Consider the following 22,146-nt stretch of genomic DNA (forward strand, 5'->3'; position numbering starts at 1 on the left):
AAGGTTTCTATCTCTGCAACCGTAAGAATCTGTCTTGCAACTAAGCCACCAGCTGGCAAAGGTAAATCTGACAGGCTGTCAGTTGTGTTGTGAGAGCTGCATGGCATAAGTGACCACTGTTCACAACATCTCTCATAAAACTATTTCTGTTTCTTGCTGCTCCGGTGCTGCGCATCTTCTCTGAACACTGCATGACCATAAAACACAGGAGATAAACCGGGATGACAGAAAGTGATGTGAAGGGATCAAGTAGAGTCTGAAACACTGTACCAAGCATGAAAACGAACGAGCAATTCCATCATATTGACAAGATAAAAGATGCTTTAGGTGATGATATATCGTTAATGGCTCGCAAACATGTTCCAAGAACTGCCTGAAGGGAGAGATTGCAGGCTCCATATAGAGCTTCGGCTTCTGCAGTCTTTCCAAGAAGGAACCTGGTTACTTTTTTTTCCCCCAGATTCTACACCAATGCAAAGGCTCCTAAGCGCCAAGACTCCAGCTGCTATGCTCATGTTAGAAGGCACTCCAACTTTTAACAGGTTCACACTACCAACTGCTGCTCAGACCCCTTCTATTACAGTATACTGCCATAGTAAAAGGAGCATAGATCGCATGCATCGCACAGGGCAGATATTCAGGCAGTTTACTTGTTACACGCAGAGGAGACATGGAAGAACATTGGATACAACCTTTCACAATCTTTCTGCACTTTATTATTGTAGTCTCATCACACCCTCCTGCCATATTAAAATATTGACTTTCGTTCTTTCTTTTTCAGGGGTGAGTGAGTTTCAGCCGAAATTGAGAAACAAGGGTTGATATCACAAAAATGTCAGTGTGACTCGTTTTTTGTCCCGCCCCAACACCTCCGTGTTTACATGAGAAGTTTCCGCCACGCCGCTACTTTTCAGAATTAGAAATACTGTACTGTAAGTCACCTCCTTTTTGTGTTCAACATGGTAAGTAAAATACAGTACAAAGTTAAAACGCCAAGATGAAAGATCTAGGCTGAGACTGGCACCGTTCTGTATAAAATACTACACAAAACAAAAGTGAAGAAAAAGGTAAAAGAGGCTCGGATTGTTTCATGCTCTTGAAATAATTGCAAGTAGGTTAGTAAAAAAATTAAAGCTTTTAACAAATTGCACTACAAACATACTAATGATGATGGAGTACACAATGGAGTAGATACAGACGGGTAGGCGTACACACCTGAGCCTAATGAAGCCTGAGTAGTTTCTCTGTTGAACTGAAATCAGCCTCTTGCAAAACGTCTTACTGTGCTTTCCAAACAAGCAGAAAATACCTCCTCGGCTCTCTGCAACAGGACGCCTTTAAATGGACGAGTACAACCACGCTGCAATCAGAGACTCCCTGGATCACTAGCGCCCTCATTCTGTGGCGTTTTGACAGCCAGAAGGCTACACCGCAGGAACATTCCCGCATCCCAGACTACTGCTCAAAACCCTGGATTTAGAAACACTCATAAAAGCATGCTCTGCGCTACACAGAAACACATATGCATACACGTTGTTTACATTCTATATACCTTATGAGATGCTAATGAATTACTACCGTGACGTGCCAAAAAGAAAAGAATGCCTATTGTAAAAATGTAAACTAATGTTTAGTAATAAGCTTTATTACTAAAGCTCACGCACTGTTTTAATGACTGCCGGAGATATGACTGATATGACTGATCTTAATTAACTGCAAGGGCTATGTCGTTCAACCAGTAAAATGCATTTTAAAAAATTAAAACAAACAGATCTGTATGTTAGATTTAATTAGTACACGCACCATATATATAATCTCGCATTTCTTATTACCGTCTGCTACAGGGAGTGACTGCTATGTTTCGTTTTTAATATGGCATTACAATGAGAAGGGTGTAGCGTTTCATTCTCTTTCTTGGAACTGCACATTCAGCTACAGACTTCACTACTAATTGTTATCATTGTTTCGCTCACAAATTACATTTTAAAGTAAACTCAAGCATCTGTTGTTTGTTGGTACAGGGTACCTCTTAAAGAATGCGGTGCTGGAATCCGAAGTCGGCGCATAAAGACGCTGGGCACTTCTGGTGCTCCAGTGCGGTTTAGCTAGTCCGGACATTTTCTGTTGGCACTGTCTCTTACTACATTTACTGTAACTTTGAAACTAAAGCAGCTCATTCTTTTTAAGCTACTGACAGCAAATAATAAAAAGTGCCCGATATTAAAGTACGATACGATACTTTAAAGGGCGAGACGGGGAAAGGGAGAGAATAGCGTCCTTGTTCACCATCAATAAGAGCAAGTTAAGACAAGGGACACTTGCCTTCTTTCAGTAAATGCGAGTAGATGACCCAGAGAAGGAGAAGGCAGCAGAGAGACGCTCCGCTGCCGGCACACAGCGCTCTCACACCGGCCTGCATTCTCCCGAGTCCCCCGGTGGGCAATTCCAAAGGTCGCCTAATCCTCCGGAAAATCCCTCCGAGAACAATGACTAGCGAGAACAGAAATAATGAAAAATCAACCAGAAACTAAAAAGTTATCTAAGGAGGAAGGCAATCCGGTCAGCTGAAATGAAGGAGAGCTTTCGTTCATTTGCATCTCCTGGTCAAAAGCATAAGAAACACAAGTAGGAGAAACGTAAAAATCCAAACGTGGACGTCGGTCCAAGTTTTTGGGTTAATTTGCTTTATCTAGATAGCGTATTCTTTAATGTTATTTGAACCGAGTTTAACGGCAAATCAGCAGCAGCCGTCAAAGGTGTTCGTCTCACTGAAAGAATAACGCCATCGTTTGTATTATTCGTCCTCGTCAGAAGTGCAGTAACATCCCAGTCTAGATGCAGATAACAGGTTGCTTGAACCCCGGCATTGTTGCAGGGAGACGCTGGGTACAGATATTGAAGCCTCTGACACAGTCTGCAGCATGTCCGAGCGCCCTCGCCGCGAGGCTCTGGAAAGGCGCGTCTTCACTGTTCACTCCGCATACATCTCCTGGACTCAGGCTTTTCCAGCGCTCCAGCGGTATACCGACTCCGCACATTTCATATCACAATTCCTTCCCACGGCGAAAAAAAAAAAAGAAAGAAAAAGAAAAGAGAAAAGGGAGATCACGATTTCTGGTGGCAGCTCCGGACACCTCTTCCCATCCCTTTCCACTCCCTATAAAAAAGAAAAACACGTACAGGCGCGTGTTAGAACATTTCTAAGTACTGTAGGCTGCTTAAAGATGTCAATGTATATGCGCGCATGAAGCATCACAGACGCTGGCTATTAAAATGTGTGCGCTTTTCTCGGCTCCATCCTCATCTGCAGTGAGTCAGAAAGCCAGTTTCCATTATCGGTGTATAGCATGCATGTCTATCTGTATTCCAAAAATGGGCACTAGTTACCACCGCAATCATATCCTACTTCATACTGGGGTCTGTCTGTTAACTACACAATCCGATAGGGAGAAGGGAACATTTTACGGTTTTCTCTCTCTCTAGGCTAAACGTGAAACAAAATTTATGATAGACACAGAAATTTTCCAAGCAAGGATCACAGACTACCTACGCCTACATTGTATTGTACATCAAATACTTCTTTATAACAAACGGTTGTTTATAGCATATACCCAGTGTGTGTTTGCCTGTGCATTCTCTGCATGGTTTAGTTCATACATGACATATACAATATTGTGGTAGGCGTGTATTTTTAGGGGAAAATTGTGATTAAGGTATCCGGTCGTTTAAATACACACTGGTGCAATAAAACCTCTGGATAACTTTGTCGCTCAAGAACAGCTCTGAGCAATGCAACAGGGACCAACTTCAGATGGTTTCGCTTACGAGAATTTCAATATGCTAAAAATCTCAATAACAGGGTTATTATTATTACTATTACTATCATTATTGTTAGTGTTATTATTATTATTATTAATAATAATAATAATAATAATAATAATAATAATAATAATAATAATAATGCCCTTATACAGGGAGACCTTGTTCCTTGTATAAGTACAGGGAACAATTGTGTACAAGGTAAGATATATTAAAGACATACACATATATATTAATCAGAATAGAACCGCTACTAACATTATTTACTGTAGCTTAAATATCATGGTATTAAATAGTGCTGTATTATATACAAAGTTATTTTCTTTAAAAAGGGGTGTCTCTCTTCAACCTTTAAAAAAAATGTTCCATCACCCACTTAAAATAATATGCCGTGTGCGTTTCAGCCACTACTCCAATTTAACCTTTAACAGTAGCCTAAGCAGTACAGTATGATTTCTCATGATTTAGTACTGTGTGGAGGGTTGCAAAGCCTGCAAAAATATTATACCTCGATTCCATAATACGACTGGGTCTCCGGTAGTAGTCTTCCAGAGAGGAGGGCTACTCTCCCAGCTACTCCCCGTCTGTATCCTCGCTATTGTCCAAGTTGCACCTTCTCTCACGCTCCTCTCCCCTCGCCTCTCAACACAGACAAGCGAGGAGTGAATTGTGCCCCAGTTCTTCTGCGTCAGGAATAGTCCCTTGTAGGAGCCAGTTGTATCGATCCCTTTCTGTAATTATCCACTCCTGAAGAAAGCGTCCGATTAACCGTGTCAAGGCTGTTTCTGCGACGGACGGCGCCGCCGTTCAGTTAAGCTGTAAGGGGAGAGACGTCCTGACATAAGCGCAAAACCGACAGTCTCTAACCAAACAAGTAGGAAGAACGCTGTGTAATAATCGCATGTTAATACCGCACACACAAGCACACACACACCCCTCACACACACACCTTATGGAACCAAATAAAGCAGGGAACAATGACACGAATGAGCCACTTTTTAAAGGGGAAATGTCGAAATATTAATAAGTTAGCAATAAGTTAACCCCTTCTCTTTCAATATATGACATTATCCCGTTTACGCATTTTACTGACGGTGGCTTAAATGTCTGGCATTGCAGATGCTACATGTATGTAAACCGAAAAGAAAATCAAATTGCCTAGCTACCAGTCTTTTCGCGTCTACAAACAGGTTATTTCTGATAACCTGAATCAAATAAACACGGGCTGCAAAATAATTTTAGGGACAACATCGAGATAATTATAATAATTTCCTAGAAAGGCGGGCCGTGCAAGCATTCAGACAGTACTCCGCTGTTGACGGCACACATAAATGCCAGTCCATTAACACGGATTTGTTCGCCCAAGTTATAAAACAAGAAGACGTTGACAACATCTTTACAGAGTGAAAGGCGAATTTGCGGCATGTCGTTCAACTGTATTCTTAGTTTGATTTCATCCCACACATAACGGTGGTACAGATTTGGCATAGAATATTCATGATGTAAATAATGATGTTGTTGTCCTTTTGAAGAAATTCAATGTTTTTGAAGTTAGTGTTACCGGCCGGGCTTTTTTGTTACCAATCCAATAAAGACTCCTCAGGGTAACAGCTGAAGTGACAGGAGGCGCTGTGCTCGCTGATGCGTACTCGGTAGAGCTAACTCGTGCTGCTGCTGCAATTCCCAAAATATCACAAGCTCCGACATCGGGAATCAACAGAAACAAATAAGAAAACTAGATGGCGAGCACGAGCCATTTCCTCGAAGCCACCCACACGAGCGCGTCTTGCTGCCAAAACCCAAAGGCCCGTGTATGTTGCTTTCTGAGCATCTAATCAAACGACTCTCTCAATTTCTCTCTCTCTCTCACACACACACACCAACACATACACCATCGCACACCACGCACGGCACATGCTCTGGAACCTTTGCCGAAGGCCTGCCTGCTTAATTCAATAGGTGCCAGTCCTATAGTCTCCGTGCAACATTTTACCTCTAGAGTGTACGGAAACGGTCATTGGTATAACATTTTTGTACTACATAAAAGTGTGATGAGGACTCTTTACGAAAGCAAAGTGTTTAAGGACGAGAGTTAACATCGCAATTGTACCGCGTCAGGAATGTCCCAAGAGTCTTACTGTATTTTAAAATAGTATTTTGCATGGTGGGCTACAGCACCTCGGTTTAGCAGATGAAATGGGAAACGCACATGTCCTTTTTGTGCCTGCCATAACTACTGTACAGCCGTGTGCACGCTGTGCAGACCCCGTGGCGCTAGATAAAGACACATTTCCACCTAAACACGGATTTTAAATAGAATATTGTTACAGTCTTATTAAATGTTCGATGAGCTACTGTCTATGGTACAGCATGTATACATTTGCCTCAGAATACAGTACCTTACTTTGTAGCGTGTTACACAAGGTTATTCACGAATTTCTAAAGTGGAATGAGCATTGTTTGCAAAATATCAGTCATTGATACCCACCTCCTTGTTTGCTGAGCATGATTTCATTCTCACAGGTTGTAATTAAATCTAGGCTTTTACATGTACACACCCGAGGAAGGCTCCACAGCCGAAACGTTGTGTTTCCTTTCTTCTCTTTCAGGCATGGAATAAACCTTTACTTGCTCCTTTGCAGCTGACGCAGCTCCCGACTTGATGTACTATATGTGGCTGTTTATATATAAACATGTATGTATTTTTAAACAGGACCTTCAGGATTTCTGAGTCCACTTGTCTCTGTTCTTTGTTTCTGACAGAGTGGTGTTGCTATGATGCTCTGGTACATCCATAGGTTTGCCCCACACATAATATTCCATCCACAGAATCCATCTGCTCCTACTGTGCATTCTCAGATTTTCTGGCATCATCTGTCTTATTCTCATTTTGGTGCTGCATGCGGAGTGCTGAGTTCTGTAAGACTTCATACAAACCCACAGAATTGTGTCCATTGTTCATTAGCAGTAATTGGCATTCCCTGTTTTGTTACACACATTGAGCTTGTCCTAAACATAAATATTCATCAATAACTGTGATACAGATATAAATCTTTCTATACCAAATACCAAACACTAATTTGAATGAATAATTTAATTGCAATTTATGTTCTTCCCAAGCCCTTTAGAAACCAGCACGCACAAAACAAAAGGAGATAAAACAACATCTTTAAATCTCGACGAGTCCAAAGAAAACAATCGAACAATTATAAGAGCTTTTTGTTCCTTTCAGGTTGTAAACAAAGCAGGCAACAGCTATCAGAGAAGGGTACTGTTCAATTGTTTCCCTGTGTAATGCAATTCAACAGGGCTACATCACCTGATTATTTTTAGGTTTCACAGAAAACTGGAGCAACTACTGCAGTTTCAAGAATATGAGTGATACGGTCTTGCAGTAATATGCACTTCCACAGTATATTGTATAAGAGGCACCCTAGCATTTTGAGGAAGCCAAGCATTTATGACACAGCTTCAAAATATAGGGGCAACAGGTGGTGATTGAAAGTGGGTTGTTACCAAAAGGTTCAGGGTTCAAGCCCCAGCTCAGTCATTGACTTACTGTGTTCTACCCTAAAGAAATGATCAAAACCTTGACTACAGCAGCTGACTGGCCAGCAGCTGCTGATAAGGAAAAACCTCTGCTGTACTATTCAGTGCGTCAGCATATACAGAGCCAAACCCAACCTGCGTGTTCCACTGATGGGAGATTCTATTTGGATATGGAGATGACAATCCATCGTGAAATACAGCTGTGCAATGACATAGCAGATAGCCTTTGAGTTCAAAGCCATTGCAGTTCTCTGTCAAGTAATCAATAAGGGTTACAGTAATGGATCTGATCTTCAAGTCTGTTCCTGGTGCGACTACAGTATATCACACCGCACACAAGAAACATAGTGCACAATGTCACTGTGATTAATGATACAAATGCTCTTCAAAAACTGGTATGTCTCAGCTAGCTGGTCTGTAAAGCCACTGCGTGTCAGTCACAAGTGTCTTTAGAGGGCAAGTGGAGCCCCTCAATCTCTTAAGTGGTGCACATAAACAACTCGCTGTTCAATGAATTTCTTATTAGTAATTTATCCACACTCTTTTCTATTTACCTGTATAATGCTCTGGCCAACGTGAGCCACAGCTCATTGTGTCCATGTCATTTTAAATGGATTAGTTCCTGGCCCTCTGTCGTACTAAGAGCAAGAAATACAGTACCATAGTAGCATTTCTCGATTACTGTAGAAAGTTGCTGGCATGGCAATGTGCTCACGAAGCTAGCTAGCCTGTTGGAAAAAATGTCAGTCAAAAAAAAATTAAAACTGCACAATAAAATTTGGATTCCATACAAATGGGTTCAAATGGAATACTTCCCAATGTATTGTATATTAGCAATACACAGCATTGGACACAGCTTAAAGTGATGGCTTGATCATGACGTACTGTTTGCATGGTCCAAGCCAGCGATATACAGTATATAGTGTATGTTTGGGTGTGTTCAGAAATGTGATCTGAGACCTTTGAAGATGTAAGTACTGTTGGGGGACCAGTAGGTGGCCCTCTTTCTTCTGGAGCAGAATTCCAAATCCAGGGCCTTAGTATGCAAACAGGAGGCACTGGAGACTCCATTCTTCAAATGAAACGTTACAATGAGGTCTTAAGAATGTAGTCATTAAAATTATATGGTACCACTCATCAGACTAGGGATATCGACCTTGGTTTTGTGACTAAATTCCACTCTGGGCTGCAAAATCATGCCTACCAAAAACTATCCCCCTCAATTCAATCAATTCAGTCAATGAACTACCATCATTTCTCATTTCTCCCCTTAATCTGCTGTGTGGTGGGTCTCCTGGTGTGCATCAACTAGGTGAGTACTGCACTATAGTGGAGTATTTCTGTATATAAAGTGTTTCGGGGTTCTTTGGGATGAAAAGTGCTATGTTAATTCAAGAAATTATTATAGTTAATTATTAACTTTATACTCAAGTCAGTGATATACATGTATGTCACGATTATATACTTTTATAATGCTATTTTAAGACTGAACTTTTAACAGACTTAGTGTTTACAGCACAATAGAATCCAGTGAATCTGTTCAGTTGTATTTTCATACTTTAGCACTAAAGGAGCACTATACAGTATATCTGAGGTCCCACAATTATTTGTTTTGTTTTTCTAATCCACAGCACAGAATGATGAGCTGTTGAGTCTCATTTTCAGGTTCTGTGGGCAACACTGACACATTTTATTTTCTGACATATCCAATCAGACAGAATGGGCAATTTGAAGGGGAGGGGAAGGCATCCGTGAGAGCTGTCTGTGTGCATTTTGAATCTGATAATCCCATCTTTCCCATATTATTTAGATGTGTACCAATGTGCCCATGATTTACAGGAGTTAATGGCTGTCTTTGTGGAGGGAGAATAAACCAAATGGAATCCAATTACAAAGAGCAACAGAGTCAGGCCTGGTATATGAGACAACTGAATTGGAAACTTTTCATGTTCTATTAAAAAAAAGAAATCATCCATTAAAAACAATTGTGTTACGTCTTTCTCTAGGTTATCCTGTAGGTCTACTAAACATGCATACAAACTATTGCATTGTATCATCTCTTACACTGAGTGTTACTTTTAACCTAATGTTGGTTACTTAAACTCTTTAGGTTACTAGTAAAGAAATAACCAAAAAATAATGGTATTGTGAGCCTGCATTTCTTGAAGGTTATTTAAGAACTGAATACAATGAAACCTTCCGCAGGAGTTTTTTTTCTCTATTTCTTAAAGAGAAAGATTTAAGTGAAGACTGGTTATCTCCTCTCTCAAATCCTAAACAAACTATCATTAATGCTTAAAGATGGGGGAAGACTAGATGGAGAACCTTATGGGACAGTGACTCCCAAAGCTAAGTTTGTGTATTGCAATTGATTTACTCGTCTTACACTTGCTCCAGACTTCCAGACTCTGTCAACCAGCAGCAAAATGACCTAAAACTTTCAGACATGAACGATTTCACAAAATGCCTTGAGGTGTAAATAAATTAACATGTAAATTGTGCATGCCTATTTATTTTTTTTACTTCATCTTGACAAACACTTCTACCAATCAGACCATGTGAACAGCTCATTAAAGCTGCCTACGTCTGTGAAAGAAAGTGCAAATCAGTGTAATCCATTACTTTACAAAAGGCGACGACAAGCTTATTAAACGGGTGGAAGCTCCAAAAAAAAAAGACAAAGAATAAAAATAACAAAAACACAAATATTCTAGATAACTGCCTCATGGTTATGAAGGGACGATTCTAATTTGGCAAAAAATCAATGCTCAATTTGCATGTTAATTTATTTCGGTTTCAATGCAACTTGAAGACCCCACAGCGTCTCAGAGCAGCCAGGTAATGTGGATCTAGTGTGGCAATTACCAACCCACTGCCTTCTCCAGCTGTGGTCTCTTGGTGGGACCAAGTCTAAGCTTCCCTCTCCCCTGAGAAATGTTCCTGAAGTCATCTAGCTGCTGGGGTACAGGCAGCGGTGCAGTGAGAGGCAAGGGGAGACATCGTGCAGCCCTACAGTAATGAAACAGGCTTTGCAAAAGCTGGCTGTTGTTTTGCAGCACTCAGAAAGTGCTAAAACAATTCTTGGCAGGAAAAAAAACCCACTAGGTCCATTAAATAAAAAAACTGAGAGATATAACATACACAAAAAATAATAAAAAATGCCTAAGCCAACGGGGCAAAATACAAAGCACACACAGCTCCTTAATGATCATAGCTCATGCATTCTGATGACCTCTTCAAGTTCTTCGCCCGTACCTCATCGTCCTCATCACTTTGCTCTTCCCTTCAGACACAACTAGCACAGATTGAGTTCTCAGCTTGCGCCTCTCCTATTCAGCCTCCTCTAATTATCACAGAAGGGGAAGTTCAAAAGCTCTTTGCAAGGCAGAACCGCAGGAAAGCTGCATGGCCCGCCCTGGTCTCCCCTGCTGCATTGAAGTGTTGTGCAGAGCAGTTAGCCCTGGTGTTCACTGATATATTTTAATCAGTCTCTGGATTGGTGTAAGGTCCCCACCCGCTTTCAATCTTCCATTATTCTTCCTCTACCAGTTGCTCTTACTTCTTTCATAATGAAGAGTTTTGAACGTCTGATTCGTCATTATCTCAAATCTATTACAGATTCACATCTCGATCTTCAACGGCTTGCATTTAGGGCCAACAGGTCAGTGGATGATGCTGTTAAAATGAGCCTTCTCTACATTTTGCAACATCTAGAATCCTCAGGCGAGTATGCAAGAATTATTTTTGTGGATTTTAGTTCAGCATTTAATATTATCATTTCAAAACTCTTTCACAATATTTTTTTTTTACAGCTGAATGTTCCACTTCCCATCTCCAAGTGGATTTTTAACTCTCCCAGAGATGAAAAACAATGAGGACATCTAGGCCCTGGTGTGTTTCAAGGAATTGTGCTTTCCCCACTCGATTTACTCTATTCCTTGTACACCAACGACCGCACCTCCAGTGACTCTTCCATCAAATTAATTAAATTGGCAGATTACATCACCCTTGTAAGTGTCATCACTAATAATGATGAGACCGTGTGCAGGAGGTAGATGAGTTGGTTGCTGTCATGGTGTGCTAACATCCACACGGAGCTTCATACCCTTAAAATAGTGGAAATGGTGGAAATGGAAATTGATTGCCACTCTCCCTGGCAATCAATCATGAGGCTGTGAGTGTGGAGAAGTCCTTTAAGTGTTTGGGAATTATGATCTCTAATATCTTTAAATGGGAAATTAATATGGCCAGTATCACAAAGAAAGCACAGCAGACAATGTACTTTTTGCCCCAACTCAAAAACATTGGTGTCTCTCAACCAATTCTATTCAGTTTTACAGAGCCATTATTGAGAGCATTCTGACTGTTTATATAATTGTTTGGTTTGGCAGAAAAACTGCAGTGTGATATTGTTCAAGAACAAGGAAAGGCACAGGAGAAATTGCTGATGACCCCTCCCACCCAGGTAACCACCTGTTTCATAAACATGTGTCAGGAAGACACTGCTGTTCTATTGAAATGAGAACCACCCAGTATTTGAATAGCTTCTTTCCAAAGGCTCTCTTTTTGCTTAATAATATATGTTGTCTTTTTGTGTATGGTACAGTATATGTCAAATAAATTCCTTGCACATCAAATGGACTTGGCAAATAAAGTGATTCTGATATACATCTACAGCACATGTGTTTACTTAAATCTGTTATTAAGTTTTAAAAGCAAAATGTGAAATAAACAATGCCCCCTTTTTTCTTACAGAATATGGTCCCCATTAATACAGTTAGATTTGCTGGAGCCATTGGGGTCCAGCAACAGAAGTCCCCTGCAGGATTGAAATCTCCACCTTCTCATCAGAAAGCTTCAACCCAGACACTACTCCACACTTCCAGATCTACTCGGTGCTCAATACAATGTACTAAGCGAATGGCTGTAATTTGTTCTTTATATACAGACACTTGTGATAAAAAGCATTTGATTCCCAGATGTCTCAGACCAACACAGTGGATCATGGCCAATGTCGTCAGTGAAGGGACATTTCTTTTAGTAGGATTCATTATGCTTGGCCATCTGCATGTATCTTATTCATCTGTTTAATTCATTTCCTGTTTTACACAGTACATTATCTTTAACATGCAGAGCTAAAACTAATTCTTGTGTGGTTTTATTGAATATCTAGACTACGTGTACGGTGTATCTAAGTTCTGAGCTTACTTACCAGAGCAGAGTAATGAGGTGTGATGCCGAGTAACCTTTCTCATGTGAACCAGGGATTTAATCCTGGGAGAGAGAAAAGTTTCTGCTGGAAATCAGAACACTCTAGAGAAAACCTGACTGAACTCAGGGAAAAGATGCAAACCTGTGTTTCTTATGTTTCCTTAAAAAACATGTTCACTTTTTTATGTGAACTTAAAAAGTGATGTTTTCAAACAGGCAGGAATTGAACCCAGGACCCATGAGGCCCTGCATTTGTCAAGAAGGTGCTAATCACAATACTGCCCCTGTTGTCATGTCATGTCATTTGCCAAACTGCTTTATAACATACAGTGTCACAGGAAGCCGGAGCCTACCCAGCAAGCGACAAGCGCATGGCAGGGTACACTCTGGACGGGGCGCCAGTCCATCGCAAGGCAAGTGCAAACCAATAATACATAGGGGCAATTTGGAGGCCACAGTAAAACCCAAGGGGGGAAATTTGGCCCAGACACCGGGATAACTCCCAACTCTTCTCAATCTTTAATGACCACTGAGAGTCAGGAGCTCGGTTTAACGTCTCATCCAAAAGATGGCGCCCACTACAGTATTGTGTCCCGCCACTATACCAGGGCATTAGGACCCACACAGACAGCAAGTTTACTGCCTCTGTTTTTACATACAAAACATTTATTAATGGTGGTTTTAAATTAATGAAGCATACTGCTTTAAAAAAGACATCTATCTGCACAGATTGCAAAAACCACTTTTAGCTGCAAGAGACAGCAAATGTTTTAATCCTCGTCTTCATTTGTATGTCGAGTTGTTCATCAACATCGTGAAATAGTCCCTGAGCAAACTCTTTTTCTAGCTGTTCCCTCTCACAACCAAAAAAAGGTTGCTTTATGTTGATTTCCTTGACTTTTTCTTAGGTTGTTTTGTAATCTTTACAAAATGCACATGAATTTAGCAGTTAGAATACAATACATTTACTGTATCTGTCACATAATGCACAGACCAGCTCCAAAACAAAAATCTCCTCATAATTTTATGCCTGTGGAGTTTGTCAAAACACTTAAAATTGCTTTTGTCAAGGACTTTCATCGGGAATTAGTTCTTAATCTGGGCACTCAGCCTAAAAAAAGCAAGTACACAGCATACAAAGCAGCCCTCTTATTTTCAATTTGCTATATAATTTTGTTATCTTTAATTTTGATTTCTGCTTGTGATGTGAAGGAATGGAGTCAAAGCAAGAGAAGGTTTTAATTAACAAGGATTCACACCTATTTGCACACAAATTACACTGAAATATTTTGGTTGTCAATATGTGTCAACGTATTGGTCTTTTTAAGTGAATATTAAGAGAAAGCGCACAGAAAATGTAATTTAATTCTTTTAAATATGAAAATCCATAGCTGACAGTTCAGGGGAATTGCTATCTGATTGTTTTAAAAAAGGGGACAGTGAAAAATATAATTTACCATTCTACATCAAGGAGACTGCAAATCGAAGCCAAATTACACTGATTTACAAAACTTTATTGAATCTTTGATGACCAGTTGTAGCTACGGACAGTGCTCACTTCCCCTGTTTACGAAGGGGAACAACTTTTTATTGTATTGCAGGTTCCAGATGAAGACCTACATATGGACTCTAGTGGCAAAGTCCGAGAATCAGGGAAACCTCTGGAGATGAAAACAACTGGAATTTAACCATTGGGAATCCTTTTTCTTTTTCGTTTGAAGTGTAAAAGAATAAGTAGATCAGAGCAGGGATACACAAAGATGCAATCTGGGACACCAAAAGCATTATGCATACAAAATATCCTAAGTCTTTAGAAGCATTCAGGAAGGGAGTAAAAAACAAAGTCTTTTCGGGAAATGTTCTTCTATAACCCTTATAGATCCAGTCCACTGATTTAAAACCGTAGAGGTCAGAAATAAAGTGCAAAACTGCTTTTCCTGGTTCAATGTAAAGGATCATTATGTAAAGCACATACTGTAATAAATAACCTGAGGCCTGCTTGCCTCTTAGGCTCAACAGATTGTGGAATGCAGTAACTATTGTCGTTGCGAGTGACCTCCTTAATTTAATGGTTGAAACCTCAAAAGAAACAGACATTTAAGGCAAGTGAAACACTAGCCCTTCCAGTTAGATGACAGGAGAATACTGTACGTGGTTGATTGAAATCATGAATGAAAAGCATTGCATGCCAAGATCGAGGGTGGTAACTGTGAAGTGAGGGATACATCACTTTTTGTATTGTCTCATGTCTTTTCAACTGGAGGTAGGATGAACAAGAAGAGCTTGAAGCCCAAAAAAGCTTACAAGACTAGATCAATGGGAAGGATTGACACAACTCTGAAACTGGCAATAAATCTGAATCTGCAGTCCTTCAAACAGTGCCTCCTTTCAAGACATACAGCATTTTCAATGAGATGACTTGCAACATGACTGGCTCCATCATCATCATAATAATATCCTTACTTTTAATAATAATAATAATAATTGCTTACACTTATATAGCGCTTTTCTGGACACTCCACTCAAAGCGCTTTACAGGTAATGGGGACTCCCCTCCACCACCACCAATGTGCAGCATCCACCTGGATGATGCGACGGCAGCCATAGTGCGCCAGAACGCTCACCACACATCAGCTATCAGTGGGGAGGAGAACAGAGTAATGTAGCCAATTCATAGAGGGGGATTATTAGGAGGCCATGATTAGTAAGGGCCAATTGGAAATTTGGCCAGGACACCGGGGTTACACCCCTACTCTTTTCGAGAAGCGCCCTGGGATTTTTAATGACCACAGAGAGTCAGGACCTCGGTTTTACGTCTCATCCGAAGGACGGCGCCTGTTTACAGTATAGTGTCCCCGTCACTATACTGGGGCATTAGGACCCACATGGACTGCAGGGTGAGCACCCCCTGCTGGCCCCACTAACACCTCTTCCAGCAGCAACCTAGTTTTTCCCAGGAGGTCTCCCATCCAGGTACTGACCAGGCTCACACCTGCTTAGCTTCAGTGGGTTGCCAGTTGTGAGTTGCAGGGTGATATGGCTGCTGGCCATAATAATAATTACATCATAACTGCCCTTACTTTGCTTTTCTGGAAACTCCACTCAAATTGCTTTACAGGTAATGGGGACTCCCCTCCATCATCACCAATATGTAGCCCCACCTGGATGACAGCAGCCAAAGTGCCCCAGTACACTCACCACACTTCAGCTATTGGTGGGGAGCAGAACAGAGTAATGAAGCCAAGTCAAAGATGGAGATTATTAGGAGGCCGTGACTGGGGGTAACACCCTTACTCTTTTAAAAAAATGACCTGGGATTTTTAATGGCCACGGAGAGTCAGGACCTTGGTTATATGTCTCATCTGAAGGACAGCACATTTTTTACAATATAGTGTTCCCGTCAGTACACTGGAGCATTTGGACCCTCACAGCCTGCAGGGTGAGCACACCCTACTAGTCCCACTAAAACCACTTCCAGCTGCAACCTTAGCTTTCCCCGGAGGTCTCCCATCCAGGTACTGGCTAGGTTCACACCTGCTTAGTTTCAGTTGGTTCCCAGCTGTGAGTTGCAGGGTGATATAGCTGCTGGCATTAAAACACAACTCCCTCTCTGAGAGGGCTCAGGTGAGGACAAAAGCTCAGAATGATTTTAAAACACAATTAAAAAAGTGGCAATTCTCCAGTACTCACTGGCAAGAACAGGAGGAAAGAAGTACAAGATGCCATGGATGTGTCTGATCATCTGTTTAGAAGAGAAAAACAAATTGGATATGGGAACAGGAGTCTGGATGGCACGACAGTGTGATCGGAATCCCAATCAAACATCTGTCTACCTGAGCAAGTGGGGCGCTGCAGCACACGGAAGAGGAAAAGATCTTCAGGTTTCCCCAGTGCTTTCCAACTCCCCGTCCTCAGCAGGGTCAAGGTGAGCTGACAACCAAATAATCATCAAAGAATTCTCCCTTCTTTCCTCTACAGTTAAGAGTTGAACTGCCGGTGAAAGCTAATTAAAAGAGGTTGCTGAAACTTACTTGGAGAAAGTAATGTTGAGAAAAAAAATTGGGAAGTGTCATTGAAGTTGATCAACCATCATGGAGAATGTAATGCCAGTCTTTTTCTTATTTTGTACTGTTGTTTCATTGTCATCCTTAAAATGAATCAATTCAAGTTAATTGTTCCATATTCATCATCCCTCCTCCATATAATGTTTCTCTCCTTTTTTGTTTTAGAATCCAGTATTGAATCATCTCCTGGTTGGATTTCCCAGTCATGGTGTGGCCACAGAAACATTTTTGTCTGACAGCCGAAATGATCAGACCTGACTTCCTGGATAATTTGACTGATGGGATTTTAACTAGCCACCTCTGGATAGTAGATTGACATGATCCAATTTTGGTTAACTTAATTGACCACTATGATCTTTTGGAGTTTAGAATATTAACTGCATTCTGTGCTATTGTCAGACAAGTCAACACAGCCTGCTTAAAATCTGTTCCATTTTCTTATTTTTTATTTTAGTCAGTTGTCTGTCTTGTTTGTGATCATCAAGGAGAATTACACATGACGATTTGGCAAAGTGGGACTAAATCTCTAATCAGTGCAGTGTTTCTGAAACTCTTTTTCCTCTATGTGCTGAACCAGTCTTCTAATTCTGGCAATTAAGCTCTCCCTGGTGGTGATCTGCAAATGAACTGCTGGGATGTATTGTAATTACACATTTGGCATGAAGCTGAAAAAAACAGCTACCACAGTACTGCCTCCCCTCCAACACACCAGTGATTTGAATACCTTTCTGCAACTGAGATCTGCAAAGTACCTTCTTGCATTTACCGTATATCAATAAAACATTTGGCAGACAGTGAACTTAGTATCAGTAAACAAATAAACAGATTTTGAGTGTGGTGTCTCTGAGCTATGGAGGGTGATCTCAATCTAGATCTTTAAAGACAACATAGAAACTCAGAGACGGTCCCATTTAAAAAGACACATACTGTACTGCACTGCAATCATCTCCTCTAGTTTGCATGATAACTGTAGGAAGTGATCAATGCCAGACTAGAAATGATTTCACAAATACCATATCTTTTAATAGGAACAAAACACATCAATAGAGCATCAATCTTCAGCCATAGACGAAAGACTTCTGACAAGACATCATCAGTCTGGAAAGAAGATGTGTATTATACATGGGATTAACAGTATAGTCTGAATTCATAATCAGGATTAGGAAGCTGTTTATCCTGGAAAGGTTTACAGAGAATCAGAGCCTATAATAGACACACCAGATACAAGGCGAGACTGAAATAGCACTCCCCCTGGAGGGAACATCATTCCATTGCTTGGAATTGTCTTTAGGAGTTGGGAGGAAAATGGAGCACCTGCCGTAATGGACCCCTGGCCCTGGAACAGTGAATTAGTACTGTAGCTGTTGTGCAGTGTCATAAATAGGATGTCTTCTCTTGCCCCTGTGTTAAGATATGCAATGCTTCACTCCTGTATTGATTAAATTACTTCTCTTCACAATCTGGAAGGTTGCTGCTGGAAGAGGTGTTAGTGGGGCCAGCAGGGGGCGCTCACCCTGCGGTCCATGTGGGTTCTAATGCTCCAGTATAGTGACGGGGACACTATACTGTAAACAGGTACTGTCCTTCGAATGAGACATAAAACCGAGGTCCTGACTCTCTGTGGTCATAAAAAATCCCAGGGTGTTTCTCTAAAAGTGTAGGGGTGAAACCCCGGTGTCCTGGCCAAATTTCCCATTGGCCCTTACCAATCATGGCCTCCTAATAATCCCCATCTATAAATTGGCTTCATTACTCTGCTCTCCTCCCCACTAATAGCTGATGTGTGGTGAGCGTTCTGGCGCACTATGGCTGCCGTCGCATCATCCAGGTGGATGCTGCACATTGGTGGTGGTGCAGGGGAGTCCCCATTACCTGTAAAGTGCTTTGAGTGGAGTGTCCAGAAAAGCGCTATATAAGTGTAAGTAATTATTATTATTATTAATCTCTGGGTTGCTGAACAATCATCTCCTTTCATTTTGTGGGGGACAGGGTTGGAGGAGAGTTGGGCCAATCAAAAACAAAGACACTCAGGCCTGGTCACTGATTCAACCAAAAAAAGTAGAGACAGGAAGTAGGAAACCATTTCATATTGTCAGTTTAAGAGGGTGCGCCGTGACCCACAATTACCATAGCAACCTTGTTGCTCAGACAGCCGTGATGTCATCACAAACTGGATCACTGACAATGTTTCAACATTCTCTGTCTTAAGATTTGCAAACAGCTGATGATAACGGAGATTGTAGGGCTCCTCTTTCTCTATAAAGTGGAAACTACCTTTAAGAGTAGCTTTGTTTGCTGTCATGTAATGCACATTACCTGTTGAGTAAGCTCGGAAGCAATTAGTTTTGCTTAATCGGATGTGTAAACCAGAAACAGATTCATTTTGTCAATTACATTCTGTGCAAAATTCCCTTTTTTCTAACATTTGCTTATTTTGTAATTTCATTCCCTAGTAAGGAATATCAAGTTAAAAGTGATAATTGCTTCCTCACAGATGTTTCCCTGATTAATTGCTTCAATTGAGGTTGTAGAATTTTGTAGTCCCCCCAAGCGTAATCAAAATTTCGGCAATCTGCACCTATTTTGTGTGCGTAGGGGTCTTCTTCTCTCCTGAGTAATTGTTGTGTAGGGTTGCCACCATAAATTACATGATTAGTTTTTCTCCTTCTTCTTGTTTTAATCACACTACTGGTTCATAGAACAATTTTTGTTTAACCTTGTTAGATGCTTTAGAAGCCTCAGGCAATCAATCGTCTCCTTTACTTTATTTAGGAAAGTGAGAAAAATATGTGTTGTAGCATTGCTATCGTGTTAACAAAACTCTGGAATTTAAAGTACAAATTTTACATGATCTACTAAAATATAATCTTCAAAGAATAAATGAGTACACACACAAGGACTCGCTTATACAGTGCCCTCCAGATTTAATCATCCCTAAATGAAATAAGAACAAAAAACAGAATATAACAGATTGGATTATGGATTGGATAATGTATCTTGCGTAAAAACTCTAAAAATATCATACTGTAATCATTAAAGAACTGCACACACCAGTCATTTTTGTCTGAAATAATTAATTCCAGAAAAAATGATGGTCGTATTTATTCAAACCTCTAAATTAAAAGCAACAAAAACAAATCTATGGTAACATACACACTAAAGACACTACTCCCCAAGTCCATTACAAAGAAATCTGAAGTTACTGATCTAGAGACAGCCAAGGAAGATAACGCAAGTGTATATCACCACCATGGACGGTGAGACAAATGGTTTGGGAGCCAAATGTAAATCGAAAGACAAGAGTTGGAGATCTCCAACACAAGCTGGATTTTCAGGATACAAAGTGTAAAAAAAACTACCATTCATTGGCCATGGAACGTGTGTGGTTGGAAATAAAAAAAAAACATTGAACAATTCTGTCCAGAGGAATGGTATAAAAAAGTAGTGCCATATCCTCATAGCACGCAACACATGGTATACTGGTGTAATCCCTGCCAGGGGAGGATTTACAAAATACTATCTACAGGGAATAAATATGACCTTCGAGTTTTCTAAATTGTAATTACAACAAATATAACTGTGTTTTGAGCAAAACTTTCTACAATTACAGTAGAATTATGTTTAAGTTTACAGTACAAGAGTTTTAGTATTTTTATAAGCAGTACATTTTCCAATCTTAAATATTTCTGGTACATAATGTTTTTTGTTCCTAGTTAATGGGGGCTATGAATACATTAGGAGGGCACTGCACATGAAACCCTGAGCACCCACCCTTTAATGAACACATGAATGTGTTGCTGTTATTCAGAATCTATAAACTTATTCACTATAGAATATATCACTTTGGATAGGCAATATATCATTAGGGAATGCAGATATAAAAAATCTATATTTCTTACAAGGAGTTAATTGAATAGCCTTGTTCCAGGTACAGCACGCAAATACCTACAGTATGTCAGTGACTGTACAGTATGTACTGTATGTGTTACACACAATTATATGCATTGTATGCTTTAAAAATGTATATATTTTATGTTTCAAATGCTTAAAACAAGTTATTCTTATATTTTAAATTACACACAATTAATTTAGAAAATAAAGTTCAGAACCCTCAAATACACGGGACCCTCTATTCAAAACTCTGAAATCCTTATTGCGTTCTTTGGGGATTTACAGTAAGTGCCTAAGCGTTCGGAACATAGGACCACAGTATGTAAGTGAAAAAAGTGAACATACTTGAGTAAGTGGATGTAAAAGAAACACACACAAAATCAAGCAGAAACAAAACAGAGTAGTATCAGTCACTTGGCCTTGTGCATCATGCAGGGCCAGACGCACACGTTTGTACAGTAATCTGACATTAATATTATGGACCTGTGGTGGGACATCTGGATCTCTCTTTTATCTCTCAGATATTAGCAGGCAAAGTATATGCGTTTGTGGGGGGTACAAAAAAAATTGGAATTGCTTTCTGCAGATATAGTCACAAAGCTGTGCTCTCTGAGCGCTGGGAAGAGCTGCATCTTTCAGCTGACATTTGGAGATGACTTCAGTGGATATAGCCGAGATGATGTATCCTGAGCTTCAGATAAACATCTCCATGTGAACCGAACAAGTCTGCTAGAATGTTGTCTTGTTTATACAGTGAGAATGTCTTCAAATGTCAGCCAAAAGGTCTGCCGTTTGCACACAGGAGCCCTTGGGCTCAGACCTTGTTGTTTCCCTTCTTTTCTGTTTGCCTGCATTTCCAGGGAGTCTGCTGCAAACTGGCTACCAGCAGCAGTGTTTGTTCACTCTTAACACTCCCTGGTGGTGGTACAGAAGTCTCTATCAAATAAATGGAAAAGGCTAATTTACCTCTGCAGTTAAAATGTCATAATTACTGAATTTGTTACTAAGAAATTTACTTTATGATACAGGAATTGCTAGAATTTTCAATGAACCCAAGACCTTTCATAAACCACTAGTGACTCTGCTACTGTTGCTGCTGCTGCTTTTACCGCTGGTGTAAATAATATGATGAAAACATAAAAAAGAGAAACATAAAAAGAGAAAATAATCCTCTAGGTATATAAATGGCTTCATTTCCATTTCCGCACCTGTGTGGGTTGAGAGTTCTCCAGCAGGATACTTCTGAGATACGTCTCCAATAATCACTGTGAACAAAGCCTGGGTGAAGTGCCTCCTTCCAATCTGTTTGCCTTTTCTTATGTTTTTTTTTTGTTTTAATGCAGTCTGCTGCTTGAAGCGCCAGCTTTAATGTTACAGGAAGGTTAGTGAAGAGTGAACACAGTTTCCTGGAAACATTTTCTGCCTGTGAAGCACCTTTTAAGCTCTTTACTGAACCCAGGTGTCCGGTCCTAGCATCTATGAAAACACAGAGCCCCGCTGCACAGCAGGTACAGTAAAAAAAAAAACAGAGAAATTGCTTTACTAATTAAATTAAGGCAGATTGTACAAAGCCAGAGTGGAATTTAGTTAACACCCACAATCGTTGGAGAAA

The 22,146-nt window shown here is 40.4% G+C and overlaps 1 protein-coding gene across 4 annotated transcripts in view; it reads right to left on the reverse strand.

Annotated features, from left to right (window-relative positions):
* Positions 1–5,506, reverse strand: part of tafa5l (TAFA chemokine like family member 5, like) — an 80,789-nt gene extending 75,283 nt beyond the window's left edge. For 2 of the 4 annotated variants that reach the window (XM_088640185.1, XM_088640182.1), the window contains exons 1-2: positions 4,328–5,134; positions 2,323–3,157 (exon numbers count right to left, since the gene is read on the reverse strand). In XM_088640185.1, the coding sequence (XP_088496311.1) occupies positions 2,323–2,419 (97 nt within the window). In that variant the 5' untranslated portion in view covers positions 2,420–3,157; positions 4,328–5,134. Of the gene's footprint in view, positions 1–2,322; positions 3,158–4,327; positions 5,135–5,380 lie in introns of those variants that run through there. The other 2 variants (XM_088640183.1, XM_088640184.1) reach the window with 2 other exon arrangements.
* Between the last annotated feature and the right edge of the window lie 16,640 nt (positions 5,507–22,146).

The sequence above is a fragment of the Lepisosteus platostomus genome, chromosome 7 (assembly GCF_059453375.1).
Source record: "Lepisosteus platostomus isolate fLepPlt1 chromosome 7, fLepPlt1.hap1, whole genome shotgun sequence".
Lineage (NCBI taxonomy): Eukaryota > Metazoa > Chordata > Actinopteri > Semionotiformes > Lepisosteidae > Lepisosteus > Lepisosteus platostomus.